At 50.4% G+C, this 17,384-nt stretch overlaps 3 protein-coding genes across 3 annotated transcripts; 1 reads left to right on the top strand and 2 right to left on the bottom strand.

The window, feature by feature from the left end:
* Positions 1 to 400: 400 nt before the first annotated feature.
* On the top strand, positions 401 to 3,990 carry BC939DRAFT_455825 (uncharacterized protein). The gene is made up of 4 exons (XM_051556245.1): positions 401 to 1,255; positions 1,367 to 1,476; positions 1,583 to 1,703; positions 1,809 to 3,990. Exons 1-4 carry the CDS (start codon positions 835 to 837, stop codon positions 3,935 to 3,937), a joined length of 2,781 nt encoding a protein of 926 aa, XP_051410802.1. The 5' UTR covers positions 401 to 834; the 3' UTR covers positions 3,938 to 3,990.
* A 34-nt stretch (positions 3,991 to 4,024) lies between these two features.
* On the bottom strand, positions 4,025 to 11,333 carry BC939DRAFT_208050 (uncharacterized protein). Its single transcript, XM_051550671.1, has 7 exons — positions 9,305 to 11,333; positions 8,690 to 9,214; positions 7,230 to 8,590; positions 6,882 to 7,097; positions 6,651 to 6,786; positions 4,784 to 6,497; positions 4,025 to 4,683 (listed from the first exon to the last, which is right to left on the bottom strand). The coding sequence occupies exons 1-7, from the start codon at positions 11,022 to 11,024 to the stop codon at positions 4,113 to 4,115; spliced, it is 6,243 nt and encodes a 2,080-aa protein (XP_051410801.1). The 5' UTR covers positions 11,025 to 11,333; the 3' UTR covers positions 4,025 to 4,112.
* A 2,111-nt stretch (positions 11,334 to 13,444) lies between these two features.
* Positions 13,445 to 16,517, bottom strand: BC939DRAFT_530064 (uncharacterized protein; the record flags this gene model as incomplete). Its single annotated transcript, XM_051561549.1, has 4 exons — positions 16,231 to 16,517; positions 15,204 to 15,384; positions 13,829 to 13,897; positions 13,445 to 13,722 (listed from the first exon to the last, which is right to left on the bottom strand). The coding sequence occupies exons 1-4, from the start codon at positions 16,264 to 16,266 to the stop codon at positions 13,445 to 13,447; spliced, it is 564 nt and encodes a 187-aa protein (XP_051410800.1). The 5' UTR covers positions 16,267 to 16,517.
* Between the last annotated feature and the right edge of the window lie 867 nt (positions 16,518 to 17,384).

Here is a 17,384-nt window from a genome sequence, read left to right as displayed (position 1 = left end):
CATTGCTTATTCCTGGAACATGTTCGTGAGAATGTGTTTTGAGCTACTTTCTGAAAAGAGAATCTGGTTCATCCAGGGGTGAGCGAAGATCAAACCGAACAGGGCGGTTTTTCCTTTAAGGGGAACCGTTCCTGGCGCACGAGATAAGCCGGTCAATGGACGAGAGCCTGGGGACGGGCTCCATGTCTAGCGACGACTACTGGTGCCGATACTCCTCTCTTTTTATATAATAAAATGAATAAAATGATAAAGTAAAGAAAGATATACATACAAACCGCAGGCATGGAGGAGGCAGTGTATGTCCGCAGTGACACTCACCGCCCTCCGCCTTTGGAGGACTGTTTAAATATAAAAAAAGAAATGGACTGACACAAACATGGAATTGCATTTGCGTGTGTGTGTGTGTGCGTATCTGCTTTGCGTTGACATTTTCCTCTGCTTGGCCCATCATCGCTCTCTTCAAGCAGAAAACAACATCGACCGTTCTTTTATCATCATCAATCACCACAACCGCCACCACCACCATCAATCTCCATCAAGTGTACACAACAGATACTACAATCTTCCTCTTCCTCCTCTCGTTCTTTACCCCTCCATACCCCTCCCCCTTTTCTTGTTTCTTCTCCTCTATGGCAACACTCTGAGCTCATTCGCACCCCCCTCTCCTTCACCCTCTTCTTGCTTTCATTCCCTGTCGTCTTGGGCGATACTCATTCACTCTTTGACCACCTATCCACTCCCCACTTCCCAGCAAACACTTATTCATCACAAGCACCACCAGCTGCTTCAGCCACAGCATCCAGGTTCAGGTCACCATCATCACCACAACCCTCGATGAGGCTCCAGAAGATGTTGCAAAACCTGCTCCATCCGCCACCGCTGGCCGTCCTCATCCTCGTCCTCTCGATCATCTTCCTGTTGCCACACAGACACCAGCAGTGGATCCTCAGTCTTGTAGAATCAGCCCTGGGCTTTGATCTAACCACCGCCTTTGAGGCACTACCCTCCTCAGAACAGACTCTGAGCACACTCTTTTATTATAAGGCTCGTGTCCTTGACCCCCTGGCGCGGATTCTCTTGGGCTGGGAGCCTGAAGACCACCATGACAGCGACAACGTTCACACGGGCTTTGGAGGTCCAAGCTTATATCCCCTTCCTGAACACCGCAACGCCACCAGAACCAACCTACCAGACCGAGCAAAGATCACAAGCCGAGCTCAGCTGCACCAACTCCGCAATGGCGATGCGAATCAAGGTATGGGCGAACCTTATACCACTGATGCTTATGCTATAGCCCTTGTTCTTTGTTATGCGATCTATGGGGCATTTCTCTTATCAAACAACTCTTCTCTTCTTCCGAACGTAGGGATATCAGCAGCACTAGACGCCGCCAGATCCCCCACACCACTCGCTCCTCGTTATGTCCATGGTCTTGTCAACACAGGGAATTCCTGCTTTCTCAATTCTGTATTGCAGGTATGAAGCAGAGGCGTCTAGTCTGAGAGAGTTCGTATCAAACTAGGAGAGCAGAGATAATGACACGAGTTGGGAGGGGGGTTTTTTTTATTTATTTTATCTGCAGGCACTATCAGCGCTTTCAGTACTGTCGCCCTATCTGGAATCCATTCTGGGCCGCTCGGACGATTTGCGGATGGACGAAGATGATGTTCAAGTCACAGAGGCCTTACTTGATACTATTGAAGGTGAGCACAGGAAAACAACGATGCAAACAAATAGTAATTAATCATTACATAACCGAAATTAACAAGCATCAATCGGCCTTGCTCATTACTTTTGGCATCCTATAGCGCTTCAGCACCCATTGGTCACGCACAAGTCCTTCCGACCCAGGGCCATTGTATATGCTTTAGAGGCATCGCGAGCAAAAGACTCAAAGTCTTCAGGATACCATACCAATATCATGAACAGGGAGCAGCAGGATGCACAGGAGCTCTTTCAGATGATCTCCAGCGCACTGAGTTCTGAGGAGGCGGCCGTTCAGAGATCGCTGGCAACTCGACCATTGATAGATTTGGACTTTATTAAGCAGCTCTTGGGGCTTGGACCCAAACCAAACCAGCATCAGGTCAGGAAAATGGACTCGAACCCGATGATCGGCATGCTGGCGAGTCGACTGTCGTGCATGCAATGCGGATACACGGAGGCAATTCGGCACTTCACCTTCGACAACCTCTCGCTATCGCTTCCCTCGTATCACTCTTGTACAATTGAGGACTGTCTCAAGCAGTATATCAATCTCGAATCCCTCCACGACGTAGTCTGCCGGAAGTGCTCCTTGAATGCTACGTTGACGCGGGTCGGAAACGAACTCAGGCAACTCGACGGTCACCAGCTTCCTCAACCACCAAAGATTTCGCGGCGACGTGTCTACCAGGACCTGGATAGCTCCCTTTCTGAACAGAGCAGCGATTGTTATTCTGAGACGGGTGAGAGTTCCGTGCTGGACGATTCAGAAGACGAAATGGCGGAGGCAAGGCGTCCATTACAGCTGCAAACGAAAGGAGAGAGGATGGCGCTCAAGTCGAAATTAATTCAACAAAGAGCTGTTTTGGAGTCGGCCATCAAATCAGACGTAGAGAAAGCGCTGCCCGATATCAAATTGACGCGAGTCATCTCCCGGCACTGTACGAAGCAAGTCATGTTGGCGAAGCCGCCACCAGTTCTTTGCCTCCATTTCGTTCGTTCGCAATACTCCAACTACGGAACAGTGTCCAAAAACAGCTGCCAGGTCAACTTCCCAGAGTACCTGGATGTCTCACCCTTTTGCACCACTGGAGTTCTTCTGACGCAACCCAACTTGCCCATGTCGATCTCTGAACAGGATATGCAGAGGCTGGGCCACGATGCACAATCCAAGCCATCTCCAAAGAACAAACGTGCTAAACAGCAAAAGAAACAGAGACAACAACAGCAACAGCAGCAAAACCAGCAGAAGGAGCAGAAGGAGCAGGATGAGCAGGGCCAGCGATCGCAACCAAGGGTCTTGTACAGGCTGCAGTCAATCGTTGTTCATTACGGCGGACATTCATATGGCCATTTCATCGCTTATCGCCGGAAACCCGAAAACATGCAGTCCAAGGTCGGAGCTGTGGGATTAGGGCTGGATCCTATGACCGCATCGAGGGCTGGATCCCTTTATGGCGGCAGCGGCAGGGTGGAGGATTGGTTCAGGATCTCGGATGAGACAGTTGAGTCGGTAACATTGGATCACGTCTTGAGATCCAACCCGTATATGTGCCTATATGAGAAAGTCGAGACTCAGGAGGAGAAGATGGGCAGGGATCGTGGAGAGTTACGGCCCAGTCTTTCATTGCAGGCTGTCGAGCTTGGTTTCCGAAACCTGTTGAAGAAGAAGCTGGGCACTTGGGACGATGAAGAGGGCATGGGCAAAAAGCTGAAAGCGGATGTATCGTCGGACTCGAGTCGGGTGGATCTGGCAGCTATCACGGAAAAGGAGTATGCGGAACTATTCAGGGAGCAGCCCAAGGCCATGTCGGCATTATCGAGAATAAGTTCCTTGGAGCACGGCGAGGACATGTCTGATACGGAGAGCATTCACTCCCATGATGAGGACCGCCCCTGGAGATCATTTGTCTCGTCACCCAATTCGACGACACCGCCATCACCCAACACAGGATCTTCGGACTCTTCTGCGTCATCGTCGTCATATACTTCGCCTATCCTGATGCAGCGCTCCAAACAGAGGCTGCTGTCGCTCGGCAGTCTTAAGACCGTACCAGACTCTATTCCGGATCTGGATCTTGTTCTCGACACCCCCAACGCCTTGACCTTATCATCGTCATCTACCAGTATATCGGGCTTGTCTATGACCAGCAACAAGTCTTTACAATCCACATCGACAGGTCACTCATCCTCAAGAGCAAAGTCGAACTCCAAGGGCCGCAAGAGGAAATAAGTCGTTCATCCTTACTATACCAGAGACGTTTTTTTTTGTACACAAAATCAATATATTGCATTATTTTCATCTTGATTGCGCATCAAATATTATCTATACTCTTGGATCGTTTTGGTAACAATGATAATAGTAGCGAATGGTGGTTATAACGTGCGGACAAGAACTATAGCCGTTTTCAGAGTGAATTGGTGCCCGCGGCGACTCTTGCTGCTGCCATGGTCTGTTCGTTCCCCACAGAATCCACGGGAATTTGCTCAAAGTCTTGTCCGAACTCGAAGCTTAACCTCGATACAGTTTGGCCACAGGCATTCACAGAACCGCCAGCGATGCCTTTCACCTGCATCTGGTCCATTTCCACGAGAAGCTGGCCGTCGACGATACCGGCCTCGATCTGTGCCAGTACCACATGCTGATGATGATGCTGGTGGTGGTGGTGGTGGTGATGGTACTGGTGCCGGTAGTGGTGCTGTTGCATCTGCATCTGCATCTGCTGTATCTGGTGTTGTTGCTGTTGCTGCTGCAGGAGTTGAAGTTGCAGTTGCTGAGCAGCTGCAGGGTTGTGACCTTCCTCCAACAGCATGTCCTCCTCGTCCATCACCTCCTCTTCTTCGTCATCCATTTCCTCCTCCTCCTCCTCTTCTTCATCGTCCTCTTCTCCTTCCTCCCAACCGGTCCTGCTCTGTGGTCGCTCGATCGTCACCAGCTTGTCGTATTCGGATTCGACATAAACGATCCACGGCGACTCGCTATTCGAACAATGTAATAAAATCAAATAAGCACAATGCTTTATGAGTTACATTCTTGAAGAGTCCTTTGCGTGCCCAGGAAATGAAAAAAGGCGCTTACCGAATCGTGGCCAAGAGTGCCTTCTCTTTGCGCTGTTCCTCAAGGAGCGCACGCTTCATCATGGCACGTCTTCGCTTACGCCGCCTTTCCTTGGCTCGCTTGCGCTTCAATGTCTTGACTGTTGCCGTACTCCGTTCCGAGATGTCTCCGCCCCGCCACTGCTCCAGGCTCTGGGACAGACCCTGAGCAACATCGTTCATAATCACGACACCCAGACCGATACCAACACAGGACACAACTCCCGTTTCCGTCTTCACCGCACTCACTGTTGTAGATGTGGTATTCACTCTGCTCGGATCCATTGACATCCTCGTGTTGCTCAAAGAGCTCTCCTCGCTCAACTCTGAGTTCCGAGCCAAGAGGTCCTCATCATCCGGCTCTGCACTTTCACTACCGCTACCAGTGCTGCCCTCGTTCTCCGCATCCTCAAGATCATCCGTCTCTTCGTCTTCGCCCTCCATATCCTCGTCATCGTCATCGTCATCATCCAGGTCCTCGTCATCGAAATCGTCGTCGCCTTCATCGCCGTCCTCGTCATCAAACAGATCCTCACCTGTCGCGACCTCTTCCCAAGCAGCATCCGCAGCCCGCTGCATCGCGATCTGCTGCTGCCGCATCCGGATCTGATGCTGATGTGCCTCAAACGATCTCCACCTCACCACGTTACAGAACAGATCAATGAACGGCCCCGCCTGCCCACACTGCTTCAAATCCGAGAGCCTCACCAGGCCAATCTCCTTGGGGCTGACAAGGTCCTGCATCTGACAGACAGCGTCCCTGAACCCAAAGGATTCCATCCCCAGGATCGCCATCCGTGCGGCCTGTTCCTGAAACAGCTGCTCCAGTTCAAAGACCGTAAGGATCCCGTCCCCATCCAAGTCCATGCAACGGAACCAGTACTCGATCGACGTCGTCGTCTGCTTGTCCGTTTCCGCGAGCAGGAACCAGATGAATCCCTTGTATGTCATGCGGTAATTCTGTGGATGGCACTGGCTTCCGGGGCCCGGGGGTATGCTCCTTTGAGGTAGAATCGTTATGGATTCAGATGCTGACAGTGTCGATACCGAAGAGGGTGCTGTTTCGAACACGAGAGATGACACTGTCGTGGCTACTGTGGTCGGAACCTCCTCCGTTGTTACGGACGACATATCAATCGTTGAAAGCGTCATGGTTTCAGACCGCTTCAGTACATGATGTTCCTCTTCATTCAGATCTACGGTCACCATTCCAGCCTCCGCGTCCAATATGCCGGATGAGATCGGGTTTTTGATACCTCCAGAAATTTCAACGACAGACGCTTCAGCCAACTGATTCTGAGCCATTTGTTGTTGCTGTTGATGTTGCTGTTGGATCAACAGAGTCTGTTGCTGCTGCTGCTCTAGTAACGGCTCCTGATCCGGCACCATAAACATCCCCGTCTCGTTCCCATACCCCTGCATGACCCTCCGAATGACCTTTGTGGAGATAGCACCTCCAGAATAACCGGCCAAGTCCTGCTCATCCAAAATCAGATCATGATCCTGATCCAGTTCCCAAAACTTGCAATAGATCACATAGAAATGCTTGTATGAGAAGCAATCTTCGGTCTGGTTCAAGTCGCTGTTCTCGAGTTTCCATAGCGTCTTATCGAAACTCGACCTCCGGAGATCTGCAAGGGTCATCTTGCCATGTCGGCGGTTGACATCGTAAAAGATTCGTGTGATAACCGTTTCCACTATGGAGAGAGAGAAAGAGAGAGGTAGTCGTTTAATTAGAGTAGTGGTGGTTTTTGTTTTTCTGAAAACAAGAACACCCATCCATAATAGAAACCCCCCCCCCCCCCCCCCCTTTTTTTTTTTTTCAATCGAGACACGAGAGATCCTCTTACGATAGCGTTCCTGGAATACGGCGTTCCCTGATAGAAACTCCAGCCCTGGATGAAACAGAATCAAGTCCTGCAGAACCACCTCAAAGTCCGTTGGCGTCAAAACGTTCGCGTTCGGCTGCTTTAGTATCATGAAGATCTAGAAAAAAAAAAAAAAAAAAAAAAGGTTAACGAGCTTAGCAGGTTAAATAATAGAGCTTGTAATTATATATATGTACCGCAGCAACCATTTACCATCGAGATCTCGTCCGGACAGGTCTCTACAAGTGACTCCCAGACGCATTCGAATTCCAGGAACCGGACTTCGCCGCTTCCAGCAAGGTCCACTTTGCGAAACAACGCTCGGTTCATGTACCGCGGCAACTCGCAGCACTGCATGGTGATCGTCACGAATCCGTCCTCGGCTATAGATCCATTCTCGGTCACGACAAAGATCTCCTTGGCTTTCATCTAAATGAACCAAACGAATCGTAATAATAATAATATAATAAATAAAAAAAATACTCGTCAGTCGGCCGGGAACACGTTTGGCTCTATTCACAATGGCGGTGATTCTTCTTTTCTTTTTGCTCAGGCACATACCACAGCACTGTGAACACGTTGACGACGCTTCGTCGCTGCCACAGGCTTACCCATAGGAAAATAAAAGGGGGGGATCACATAATCGTTTGGCGTCGCTGAAGACTTCCTCGCTGAAGACTTCCTCGCTGAGGAATCGGTCGAGCTGTCGACTTCGCTGCCATGGTTCTCCGACTGCGGTCGTAGCTGCTGCTGCTGCTCGGGTTGCTGCTGAATGCTGTTGTTGAGGCTCGAATGGCTACCCTTCTTCTTCAAAAGCAATTTCTTGCCTCCAGAGCTGTTGATCCGTCTCCTATGTGACCTGAGCCCTCCACTGACCTGCTCCCGCTGAGGACCCTGCTCGTCCTCGTCCTGTTCCTGCAGGCCCAGTTCTTGCTGGAACGAGCACCCCGGATCCTCCTTGACCCGATCATACTTGGACCCCAATGAGTCGTCCAGTTCTATGGCCTCTGCTGACTCGCTCTCTTTGTCGTTTTTGTCCGCACCCGGATCCACGCAGACTGATGAAGACGGCGATTCCTCTGAAGCACTTCCGACTGAGGCGTTCGCTAACGTCTCCATGCTCATATCGATTGATAAGTTCAATCTAACGACGGCTGGGCCGGGGTCCGACAACGGCCGCATCTTCTTGGGCGTGCCTTTCTGCTCAGGCGCTGATAGGAATCCAGGAATGGCGTCCTGAGACAGAGCAGTGGCTCCTGGGATGGACAGTATTCTCTCCAACTCCTCGCACGGCCTGAAGAATGACAACCCAGAACTTATGATCTCAACGGAGTCCCGGACGATAGTGGCGTGGGTGTCGGATTCGCTCTGAATGGCCTTCTCGTCCAAGAGATTGCATTCGGAGGCGTCCTCACCATCTGACGTCGAATGTTTAACGTCGGCCGATCCACTTGACTTAGTCACCTCGTCCATAGATCCTTCCGCTGACTCTGAAGGACTCGGCTCGCTCAAACCGTCTGATGCTGAAGTAATGTCTGCTGCATTGATGGGCTTAAGGGATGACAAAAGCGATGCCATCGGTGCCGACATGCTGTTTCTATCGATGTTCGCCCTCAAATTGTTGTCGCTTTTGCTGTTCAGTGCACTGAGCCGCTTCGACGATCGCATTATACGAGTCGGGGTAAGGGACATGGTCAATGTACTCCTGAAACTCGCGCCATCTGCCGAGGAACCAGCTGTGGGTGATACTGTGGGTGATACTGTGCCGGATGTTGAGGTGGAAATTAGGGGAGAAGGAGACGATGACGAAGTCCTGGAGATGGTCGGCTCTGGAGACGCTGGAGATATTGGAGATGTAAGGCCGCTAGTAGGAAGTGCAGGACTCGAGGTCGCCTTGATGGATGACTTCAATATATCGGCATCTGTATGGGATCGATGAAACGGTTGAGGTCAGTTTCCAACTCTTCGTTAGGGCTTTTTTTTTCCCCTGGCACCTTTTACCCTCACATCTAGACACCTACATGACAATTGTCCTGAGGCTAGGATCGGTGCAGATCGGCTTTTGCGCAAGACGTGAACAGGCGCGCCATTGTTTTCAGGCTTCCTCCGCGCTGAAGAAGTCCCGTCCGACACAATGCCTGGACTGCCAGAATGTTTGTCGTCATCAGCCCTGATGCCTGGTTGTGATTCCGTTGGCTTTTGCAGGGTCCAATCGGCCGACTTTCTCGCACTGGATTGTCCACACGCCTGCTGTTGCCCTCCAGAAGTACTCGGCTCTATTGGTGAAGCTCCCTTTGTCTGGCTCGTCCTTGATGCTGATGACCGATTTTGTTGCTCGCGGGATGGCTGCTGCCGGTGCTGCTCCGCCAACGTACTCGAGGGCTTATGATGGGAATATACCTTTGGTTGCTGGATCTGGCTCGACTGACTATGACGGATCTTGTCCTTGGTGCCACCAGACAGGAGGGCAGATTTGTAGTGAAGAGTAGGAGTCGTCCTAACGACGCGATCCTGAATCTGCTCGTTGAGGGACCATGACTCAAATTCTAGGTGTCATTACCAATAACGAATATGGCCAGGGTTAGTATTTACACCTGAGATTGTACAGCAGTGTTGACTTACACCAAGGTCCTCACCTTTCTTCTCAAACCCCGAATGGGTAGACTGCTGATGTCCTTCCTTTTTACGAGAAGGACTCAGGGGAGGCGTCGCAGCCGCTCCATGTTGCGTTCCGGGCGATAATGGTTGTAGGGATGGCGACCTTGCAGGTTGGGAAAGGTTGGGCGAAGCTGGCGAAGCTGGCGAAGGAGTGGCGGATGAGGATGTCGCCGTTGTCGTCGTGGATGATACAAGGACTGAAGAGTATAACAGCGGACTGTGGTCTCCCGCCTGGTCCTGCTGTATTATTCTGGATGCTGCCTCAGATAGCCCCACGAGTGACTCTGTTGTTGGGGACTGAACGAGTACCACAGGGGGCGCGAGGCGGGGGTAATCCGTGTTTGAGACGGTCGACCCAGATGTCGAGGACTGCTTGGGCCCGTAGGCTGAACTGCCGCTGTCGGTCACTGAGGTACTTTGTTGTAGAATATTATGGGTATGCAAAGTATCTGCACGCATCGGAGGTGAAGTTGAGAACGTCGACATAGCAGACGACAACGATCCCTGTTTGGGCAGGCTGAAGGAGCGCTTACTCGAAAAGAATGGGGACAGCGAAGGTGACGTATCTCTCTCTGTCTCCGTTTGGAAAGTCGATCCTCTAGAGGATGGGGCATAGGGAGAGGACGAGGGCGAGGATGGGGAGGATGGAGAGGGCGATATGGATGTCGCCCCGAGCTCAGTCTGGGTTATCGCCCGGGATGGACTCTTTTTGTTACTCCTGGGCTTGAGGTCGCGCACCTGGCTTTGAAATCCTGTTATGATGGGATGGCTGCTAGTTGGCGGGCTGGAAACCGCGCCTTCGTCCTCAATGAGTAATGAGGTCGATCCAATGGGGCTCTCCTGTAAATTCCCGCGTACAGGTCTGCTTCTTGGCCCCGTGGTGACTGACAGGAACGTGGAATGATGCATTGCCAGAAGCGGTGAACCCGTAGGTGACCCTATAGGTGAACACCCGCCCATTGCCATATGGATACTCATCCTTCCGGGGGCTGGAGGCGAAGGTGTTGGCGAAGGTATGTCGTCCCCTAGTCCCAGAGGCCCCGCATAGATGGGCATCGGCTCGCTCCCTCCGAGATATTGTCCATATCGATACGAGCGCTGTGGAGAAGTTGTGTTGAGTCTCTCTTGCTGACACGAAGAACAGGTGCATCGCGTTTTCTTTCCTGATGACCCAGAGCTCCTGTAGCGGCAGTGTGGGCTGGTAAGAGAAGAAGCTGTGTGGTCGGACTTGACGGCGGAAGCAGGCGACGTTGACAAGTCCTCTGAGTTATATTGCCCCTCGTTCGGCGTCCTTGCTGTGCCCTTGGGACGGCTGGTCTTTGATGAAGGTCGGGAGGAGGACCTTGTCTTTTCCCTCCTTCTGTCAGACACATCGGTTTGGGAGTTCGATGGCTGTTCCGGAGAAGATGATTTCCGTGACGAGCGCCGCTGTTTCTCTGGAGCGCTGGTGCTCGACAATGATTCCATTTGTGGATCCTGGAAGGTCGGTAAATGCGTACGCGTCGGGTTTGAGTCCATTGAATTCAGCGCTCCCACTAAACCGGCCTCTGATCCAGCACTGGTTGAAGGCGTGGAGTCTGCCAACAGGTTGGCGAAGACCTGCGTCTGAGGACGATGCTGTCCCTCGTTCTGTTGTCGCATCTGCAGCTCTTGGTACCTTGACAGTTCCTCGTTAGTGCCCTCCCTAGACCATGCCATTGGGGGTGATAAGGGCGAATCCTCGTCGTCGTTGGGGCGGATAGACTTTTTGAAGCTCTGGGAATCGCTTGCGATGGCAGTTCCTGATCTCTAATAGTCATCGTTAACACGCCAGAGCAATAGCGCAATTGGTCAGGAACAAGGAGCAGGGTCAGAGGTGAGAATAGAGTCGAGAAAAGCAGGCGCAGAAGCGGGAGATGCCAAAAAAAAAAAAAAATCAGGGGTCAACAAAGAGCAATAGAATAAGGGATAATAGAGATACAGTTCTTGTGGCGAGTCAGGGCTAAGGGCAGGGCGGGTGAGATGAGATGGGAATGAGTTCCAGTAACACGATTGGAATGCCGTACATGTCCATGTCATCCCCATGCATCCACTCTCCTGAGATCCCGCTTGGTCATTCCTGTAGAACCCACAACGGACGTCTGCCACACACGCTCAAAGACACAAAAATCACTCAACTTGTGCCGAAAAGAAGTACTGAGGGAAGAAGGGAGCCTGGCACTTACGCCCTGCAATGACGCATTCACATCTAACGACAGTCGGGAGTTGGCCTAGTGGTGGGGGTGGCGGGGGAGATGTGCAAAGGACAATTGTCAGTTTGTGGAACCAGGCATGGACATCACGGACTATTGCTGAATCCCTTGGGCCGCATTTTCGGATCGATGTAGTTCTGGCTGTGGTTGTGCTCGCCCTGTAGAACACAGGTCCCGAGAGCGTGTTGCACGCGTGCTTGTCGTGTCGCGTTTAACTTCGGTAAGCCAATGGGAGGAGAGGATACGGCGAATCTTACCTCAGTGGAAACCGACGTGGATTCCAAGGTTGCCTTATCCATCGCAAGGGTGGATGGGTATGGCGAGACCTGTCTATCCTGTAGCGTCTCCGCACTCACTGCCTGCTCTGCACAAGGATCCATGTCGCAGCTTTGCTACTCTGTTGAAAAATGAAGTTCTTATCAAGAAAATAAAGTTCGGTATTGCAGGGAGGTCGAATGGTACACTCGTTTTCTGGCTGGTTGCTTGGGTGCGGAGTGATGGTGCTGGTCAATGTCAGCGTTGAGTGATGAATAGTGTCCCTTGCGGTTTCCTGGTCCGTGTATCTGCTACTACTGTTGTCCTCTGCTGTTGAGGTGTTAAAAAAGGTTGGCAACAGGTGAGTGAAGATGAGGAGAGTTGAGAGGCAAACTTATGTGGCACAAGGGATTGGCAAATAAACAAGAGGGAGTAGTAGGGCAGAGCAGGACAAGGAAGGGTGTTGACTGTAGAAGAGAGGTAAGGTGTGAGCGTGTCACTCCGTGGCGAACGTTGTTAATTGTAATACGTGCGCTCTTCCTCGACAAAGGTCTACGGGTCCTGGAGCTCCAAGTCCTTTAGGGGGAGAAGGAAGCAGGCTATCGAACTTTCAAGTACCCGCGGATGGGAGAGGTGAGGTGATTTAAACTTGCCTCTAAACAATAAGTAACCGAATGGGAGATGCGAGAGAGAAAGAAAAAGAAGGGGTGAGTTGCAAGTGCCTTTGGACAATACAGTTTGTATGCAGATTTAGACCGTGCTAGTCGCAGAATCCTTTACTGGGAAGACAAGGGGCAAGAGCGCAGGGTGCTAGTTGACGATGCCTGTGCGGCGGTAATCAGGCATCCTAAGTACAGTGCACATGCAAGTAAACAGACAAAGTATGTAAGGGCATAGCGCCACATGTTATAAGAGAAGAGAACCATGTACTTGTACTTGTCTTATATCGCCTCAGGCACCTCTGCTAGTGCTGTGTGAGCCGAGCTGGGGTCGAAATATCGAAGGATTAGGAGTAAATGGGTCCGAAAGATGAAGCTCTGTAGATGGAGAAGATGACGGTGTCGGGGAGAACGAAGGGTGCGAGATAAAGGAGCGCCGACAAGAATGAACGGAGGAAATAGAGGCAGTAGCGGCGGCGGCGGCGGCAGTAATCGTATTGGCCGCAGGAGACAGAGGGCACGACAGATCGGGACAGTTGTGAATGAAGATTCCGTCCCTCTAAAGGGGTGGGATGGCCAAAGACAAGGCAAACAGGGTCAGGACTTGGCTTTCTAAAATCCTGATAGATAGATAACAATCGTACGCGGATCTTTTTTGGAGGGAGACGCGCCCTTTCAGAACCTTGGTGTCCCCTCGCTCTTCAACACGCGCTTTCTTCTTTTCTGAATACTAGTATTTAATTCTATCAACTACAACCTATACATCCCTCGCCGACATCAGGGACCCTCATACTCGACTCCAACGCTGTACGCGCAAATGGCGGCCGCATTTTGTGGTCGAGTAAAACGTGCGCGCGATAAATGGCGATAGCCAAGGCGGCTTGGGATTCTCGGAGTTTGGTGTAGTAGCCCACCTAGAAAGATATACACCTCAGGTCCATGCGTTCCAGCGCGCCGCGAACATTTACAAACCTCACGGCACCGTTGGTGATGTGCCGCGACTTTGGTTGATGAACTCTATTAAAGCAAAGTCGCGCGCTTTAAGTGTCATGTACTTGTCGATGACATCCTCATCCAATTTGAGGCCTCCTCGTCGACTATGACCTCCGATACGGTTCCCGGCTCCTGTCTTTGCGGTTCTAATCAATAGGATTGGGGTGACCTTGGGTCCCTGCCTTTCTCGACGTCGTTGGCTTTGATTATATGGCGCCTCCTGCATTGACCACGCCATCTGCCTTCTGTAGAAGTCGTCTGAAGGGCAGGTATTAACGCATAAAATAACCATCGCACTAGCTTTCGTTTCTGCAACGCGTGATGTTTGAACAAGCATAAAAAAATAGGTAGCGCGATAACTTACTGCTCTCCCCATGAAGCGCTGGATCCTCACGGCCCTTCGCTGCGTGGCTCGTGAACTTCACTGACAAAGCTACCGAGAGCAACAGGACTTTGCGTGGTACTATTTCTCCGGCATAGCGAAGATGGTCTTTGTCGCGAAGTTTGCGCTCCTCCCACCGCCTGTTGCATCATGCCTCTGTCTCGGCATATCAGCTTTCTTTCAGATATATAACTAGTCGTGGTGTATGTGAGCCCATATCTCTTTCTCATTCACATCGTCCAATTCTTCTGCTGTGCGTGGCCTCATTCAGCAGGGACGCCGTTATCGTTTGCGCCATCGGAAACTGGACCTCTTTTGAAACTCGTAAGTAGGTGGGATGATGAAGCCGTTTTGCCTCGTTTATCGCATTCAATGCATAGACAATGGAGGTAGACTATATGTTGGCCCACACTCGTACTGCATAAAGTATTGCACGCCTTTTTTTTTCTTCGGTACTTTATTGAGTTGCGTCTTAGAACGTAGTATACGCCGATTAGCTCATCCCTTCTGTATACTTACTCAGCTGCGTAATGTCGAGTTAGTCGGTCGTTCTTTTTTCCCCCCTTCCCACCGCGGGATCATTCCACGCAGGAACATTCCACGCGGGACCATCCTAATGCAGGAACGCCCCACGCAGGAGGAGTCGTGCGCTTTTTTTGTGTCACCAATACAGGTCTTGTCTTCTAGTCAAGATCACGGGCCAATATGAACTTTATCCTCCTTCCTCTCTCATCTCGGTCAACACTACTTTTCCCTGGAGATGGTCCACTAGGCGGCCGTCTACGTATGCCACTGTCTGCTACCCAGACCGCATGCGACAGCTGATGTGTCACGTTGCTGACCGGCTCTTGGCCTTCTGAGTTCGTCCACCTCCGTGCCTTTGGCCTCGATCTCTTCGCTTTTTACAAGAAATGCAAATGGTCCTTCGAAAAGACTGTACTAGATCGGCTGCTGCTGCTGCTACTGAATCATCTCTAGGGTTGGTTAGCACCTTCGGCGAGACCCGAGGCATTGTCGCGACCTGTAACACTTGGTCTACATGTACACCAAAACCGAGGCCCTTTTGGTAAACCACTTGACTATTATCGAAATGCCTGGGACCTGTATTAGCATTCAAATCTAAGGATCTATGGTAGAGCTCCCCGCTGGCTATCTAAAGGAAATGGAAATGAAACCAAAAGTGAGTACCTTCAGCACCAGGTGCTTCAAATGTATGTCAGGAAGCTGCACTCGATAGCACCCAACTCAACTTACCGCGAACAGTATATTTTTGAGTCAGAGCTGAAAGCTCCATGATTACATACGACACAATCGGCTGCTGGTCCTCTTCAATACTGACGATCCCCCTCTATCATACTGATTCTGTACGTCTGCTCGGCTGGCTTTGAGCGACGTGGCTGGTACATGTGCGAATGTCCTCCTCCTTGTGCATGGATTAGCACAGAATTCGGCGCACTATCTGCGACTGGTGTGTTAATGGCGTTCCTGGCGATTTCTAAATCCCTTGTCGTATATTCACCAGAGTCAGTGCCGTATTCCTATCATAATAGGTCGTGTTATATATTAGCAATTTATCTAATAGATATACACCATGGCTGTGGAGGTGTGGAGGTATAGCCCACATCCTCTTTCATTGATATTCTTCAGCCACCTAAAACTGTGATGCTCCTTGAGAACCTTCAAACCTGCCAAAAAAAAAAAAAAAAACCTCCCTTCCCAGCTGGTTTCTTTTCGCTGATAGGACTCTCGCTGGAGGCTCCTTTTGAAAAGTGCTTTTTTTTCGCTCATGACGAAATGCACGACCTTTGTAACTATCTGCTTCATAAACCCGACATTATTTTTTTGTTCAATAAACAGGATCGGGAATGACCAGGAAACTGAAATGAGTGTATATTGTAGAGCTTGAACAACTAAAGTTGAGACCATCACTGCCATGTGCTCGTTTAAGCCCTCTGCAGCTTTTTACAAAAGTCATGGTTGAACCAGCGCAGTCAAGGAGGGGAAAGGGTCTCCTTCAATCGCAGGATCGTGATCTTTCCTCTTGGCTGAAATGTGGTTATTGAGGAGCGTCGCTCACAAAACGAAGGGACTGATGTGAAAACCACTGGACCGATATCTTGAATACAGGGGGCGAAAACGCTGAGGACCAGGTATTTGTTCACTCCCTCTCTATGGAATGAGTCGATAGGATTGAAGAATCCGATGACATGACGAGGATTGTCATGTTTGGACAAAATAGGATGTACGCAGGACGAGCAAAAAAAAAAAAAAAAAAAAAAGGAGAGACGCGAACATTGCGGCTGCGCCTCTTCGGCGCCGATTCTTCGTGTGCAAACTGTTACACAAAACCGACTTTTTTTTTTATTCGCACCACCATTACCTGCCTTCATATCTTCGTCATCTCCGTTTTCTGGAACCATAGATATCGACGAACTCCAAGAGTTGGTGGTGGTGGTGGGGTTGTGTAGAAACCGGACGCTCGTCAAAGCAGGGCATGATATTGCAAGTCTATTCAAGTCCACCCCAAGCTTCTTCAACACCTGTCGAAATCCATCATTTTTGTTCCCCGCATAGCGCTCTGGCACACTCTATACTTCCTCTATTGGGTTGAGAACAGAATGGTGGAGATGGAAAATATGGTAGCTATGTCAGGATGAAACTGATATCGTAGTAAGTCTAGTAGTTAGATGAAAACAACGTGTCGATGTCCTTGATATTGTGGGCAGTAAGGTCGTAGCAGATAATGAATTCGTATGCAATGAGCTGTGTCTTTTTGACAGTGAGCACTTCTTCTTGCCCGAATCCGTCGCTCTGAGATGTTTTACGAGATCTCTCAGTGCGTGTCAAGGTGGGCGTGTTATTATACGCCCGGTAGAGGTTTTTATAACCCCGACCAGGGGTGTGATAACTCAGATAGCTTAATAGTTTCATGAGTAAGATAAAAGTGGCCTAGAAATGAAGGTTCGCTCCCCGTGCGAGCCAGCCCAGTTTGGAGTCTGGACGGAACAGGTGGTTGAGGCCTCTTAGCCTTCGTAGCTTTAATTTTCCACATTTCATTTTTGATATCAAAAGCTCTTTCATCTAAAGGCGAATCACTTCCATGTCTCAAAAGCCCTGAGCCGGTCCATAAATAGTTTCCTGAAACGACTCTAATATTTACTGTTTGGCCTTTGGTGTTCAATTCATTGAGGATTCATCGAAGGTCTGATGTAATCTACTCAGCAAAGTAGCGTGGGTTCCAGGCAAGGACAGGGCTTTGACAATCTATATATCATATTTATCAAAGACATCATCCACAGCAACCAAAGCCTCGTATTACAACTTTCAGCCTGCCTGTTCGCATCTTATTGATCAGCTCCCTCTCCATGTCGCACCCTCTTCTTGCGACGGTGCGCGGTCTGCAACGGGAAAAGCAGAGGCTATGAGTGCCCTGTCTTTTTGCTTTCCGTCCGTAGCATGCGGGCATGACCTTACCTTGGTTGCGTTAGAGTGTCATATAAAGTTGATGGCAGGCACTGACGATCCTGGAAAAATGCGC

Source organism: Gamsiella multidivaricata (genome assembly GCF_025024155.1).
Source record: "Gamsiella multidivaricata strain RSA 2152 chromosome Unknown BC939scaffold_45, whole genome shotgun sequence".
Lineage (NCBI taxonomy): Eukaryota > Fungi > Mortierellomycota > Mortierellomycetes > Mortierellales > Mortierellaceae > Gamsiella > Gamsiella multidivaricata.
This window is presented reverse-complemented; position numbering and strand designations above follow the sequence as displayed.

Coding starts and splice junctions, on each gene's coding strand:
- BC939DRAFT_455825 (XM_051556245.1), top strand. CDS start 835: ATGAGGCTCCAGAAGATGTTGCAAAACCTGCTCCATCCGCCACCGCTG. Junction 1,256..1,366: donor CAATGGCGATGCGAATCAAG/GTATGGGCGAAC, acceptor TTCCGAACGTAG/GGATATCAGCAGCACTAGAC. Junction 1,477..1,582: donor TTCTCAATTCTGTATTGCAG/GTATGAAGCAGA, acceptor TTTTATCTGCAG/GCACTATCAGCGCTTTCAGT.
- BC939DRAFT_208050 (XM_051550671.1), bottom strand. CDS start 11,024: ATGGCATGGTCTAGGGAGGGCACTAACGAGGAACTGTCAAGGTACCAA. Junction 9,215..9,304: donor TTCGGGGTTTGAGAAGAAAG/GTGAGGACCTTG, acceptor AATGACACCTAG/AATTTGAGTCATGGTCCCTC. Junction 8,591..8,689: donor AGCCTCAGGACAATTGTCAT/GTAGGTGTCTAG, acceptor GATCCCATACAG/ATGCCGATATATTGAAGTCA.